At 27.2% G+C, this 2,879-nt stretch overlaps 1 protein-coding gene across 1 annotated transcript; it reads right to left on the bottom strand.

The window, feature by feature from the left end:
• Positions 1-187: 187 nt before the first annotated feature.
• Positions 188-2,826, bottom strand: LOC141818744 (uncharacterized; the record flags this gene model as incomplete). The annotated part of the gene is made up of 4 exons (XM_074706196.1): positions 2,547-2,826; positions 2,423-2,475; positions 2,221-2,350; positions 188-333 (listed from the first exon to the last, which is right to left on the bottom strand). Coding segments are annotated over exons 1-4 (503 nt in total), but the record flags the coding sequence as incomplete, so codon positions are not given.
• Between the last annotated feature and the right edge of the window lie 53 nt (positions 2,827-2,879).

The following is a 2,879-nucleotide window of genomic DNA, read 5'->3' as shown; positions in this document are numbered from 1 at the left end:
AATTGGATACAGTCAATTAACTTTTCTGAGGTCATAAAAAGCTTGCTCGACCTAACTTTCTCAGTCATATTTGATAACCAACACAAAATGCTGCAACTCATTAACCTACTCATTAACATACCAATCTCTCTTTGAAATCAATTTCTTCAAGACTATTTGTATTTCATCTGTTTGTTTGTTAACTTACTTTGGAAGAAAGGTTGCCAGCAATCCATGTTTTCTTGCAATAGATCTAATAACTTCACGTACATAAATTAAGTTATCAGCCGCAAGATTGGCATCTTTATGCCCCAGTGATATCTCAAATTGGCCTTGTCCGGCTTCTGCATGGAGCTATCACAACAGAAAGGTTAAGAATAGTTTTGCTCATAGAGAAACAAGAATTATAAACTAAATCAAGAAATTAAAACAATAAAAAAAAAACCAAAACTAATGATTTTATTCCTCCCCGGCCAACAGATTAGTTGGAACTTAATTACTTTTACCAAGTTTCGTGGGAATCCAAGAATTAGACATCAGTATCTGTTGGACTCATGCAGGAAATATGATTCAACAATCTTTTAAAGACTACAAACACTGTGATTCGAACTAACATGGGAGACAACTGGACGTGTCCAAACTATCCGAGTATATTAATTGGATCTTAACCATCCATTGAACTACTCTATGTAAACAAAAAATGTAACATTATTAGTCTATGTTGACTTGAGTGTCAAATCTACCTGTTAGATGGGTGATGAACTTGCTAGGCTCATACACAAATAATATCCATGCAAGAGTTTTGAGCAACAAACATCTTTTTATATGAATACATTATCGAAATGGCATGGTTGTATTGAGCCTACAAAGATTATAAATTGAATGGTATTCACCACAGTAGTGAGTACAATGCAAACACTACCATACAATTATTTTTGCTTAGACGAAATTTGTAGCTATAAATTCCACAAGCAATTAACTTAAATCTGGTGTAAGATATACGCTATTAATCATTCAACAAGATATTACATAGACTGTCCATACAAGTTAAAACACTTGCACTTTTTATCTTAACAAAACTCTAAGGGTGCGTTTGGTTCAAATTATCATGTATAACATTAATCATGTGATTATCAGGTAATCACATAATCAAGGTTATGAGGTATAAAATATAATTTAATGTTATTTGGTTTAACTTATTTATTTAGAAGGAATAAAACATAACCAATTTGACATTTACTATATTACCCTTGATTCAATTTATTTTTAAAATAAATTAAATTAAATTAATAATATTAATATTAATAATGATAATAAATTGGCAATATATAAAAAATAAATATAATTTATTTATATTTTTTAAATTTAAAATAAATTGATATATTTTAATAAAATAATTCATTAAAATAATTATTTTAATAAATATAATTCATTAATTTAATTTTTAAAATTTAAAATAAATATATATATTTTTAATAAAATAATTCATTAAATTAATAAATATAATTTGTTAATTTTTATTTTTTAAAATTTAAAAAATAATATTTAATAAAATAATACATTAAATTAACAAATATAATTCATTAATTTTATTTTTTTCAAATGTAAAATAAATAAATAAATTCATAAAATAATTTATTAAAAATAATTATCTTAATAAAATAATTCATTAAATTAATAAATATAATTCATTAATTTTATTTTAATAAAATAATTTATTAAAATAATTATTTTAATAAAATAATTCATTGAATTAATAAATATAATTCATTAATTTTATTTTTTAAAATTTAAAATAAATTTTCTCTTTTAAATTTATAAATATTTAAATTAAAATTTATTGAATTAATTAATTCGATTTCAATTAGGTTTCATGATACATTTTAATTAACTTAGTTTTAAAATCGAAGGGTAATCATGGAAAAAAATTTTGTTAACCTTCGATATCGTAGAAAACCTTAAACTGTCAAGATAATCACATTCTCGGATTAAAACTCATTTGCTGATGTGGCGATGATATTGCATTACTTAGGAATCGATCATAACCTGCACCAAACAAGGTTATCGTTGATAACCTTATTGGACAGATAACCAAAGTTATCAATGATAACCTCCAACCAAATGCCCCATAATTGTTAAATGAATTCACAAGTGAATATGTACAGAGCACAGATCAACAAGAATATCTTTTCTTGATTAAAAAAGAGAGAGGGAAAAGATCTTCATGAACTCAAATAATACCTGTTCAACTGCAATGCCCAGGGCTTCAAGAGCAAAATTGACTTCTTGCAAAATTGGAGATGCAGCATCAAATGCTGAAGTAGAACAGTACCTTGTCTTGTCAAAAGGAACCCACCTTTCTTTGTCATCACTGTAATCTCTTTATTTTAAATTTCAGCTAGTATAAGCATCCATATCTTTTCAAAGAGTTCAACAAGCATACCTCGATACATTTTTTAGAAGATAAAATTCATTTTCAAATCCTGCGTTCATTGTCTACAGGAAAACAGATAAATCAGTCAGTGTAAAAATTAGATGCTCTGTGGACTTTTAAGTTTACAGCTTACCAAGTTAAATTCATCCATCAATATTCTTGTCAATCTTCGCAATGCATTTCTTGGACAATATTCCCAAGCTTCAGTAGCATTTATTTTCATGTCACCAAGTACCATTTCTTCTTGGTTTGCCCTAAGTACATATTTATCAAATCTAAGAGTGAATGATAGTTGACAAATTTCCATTCAAAGGACATGGAGCAATGATAGAAGAGGTGGCAATGGATTGTGCCAGTAGCAACCATGGCCTAGGCCCGCCATGCAAATTGCAGTGACACATCGGTGTACCAAGTTATTCTGCACTATTCTCTTTGATGACTTAATATCTAATTTATAAAAGCAACG

This window comes from Curcuma longa, unplaced genomic scaffold (genome assembly GCF_044706935.1).
Source record: "Curcuma longa cultivar G26 ecotype Majalengka, Jawa Barat unplaced genomic scaffold, ITB_CL_G26_1.1 contig_25847, whole genome shotgun sequence".
NCBI lineage: Eukaryota > Viridiplantae > Streptophyta > Magnoliopsida > Zingiberales > Zingiberaceae > Curcuma > Curcuma longa.
This window is presented reverse-complemented; position numbering and strand designations above follow the sequence as displayed.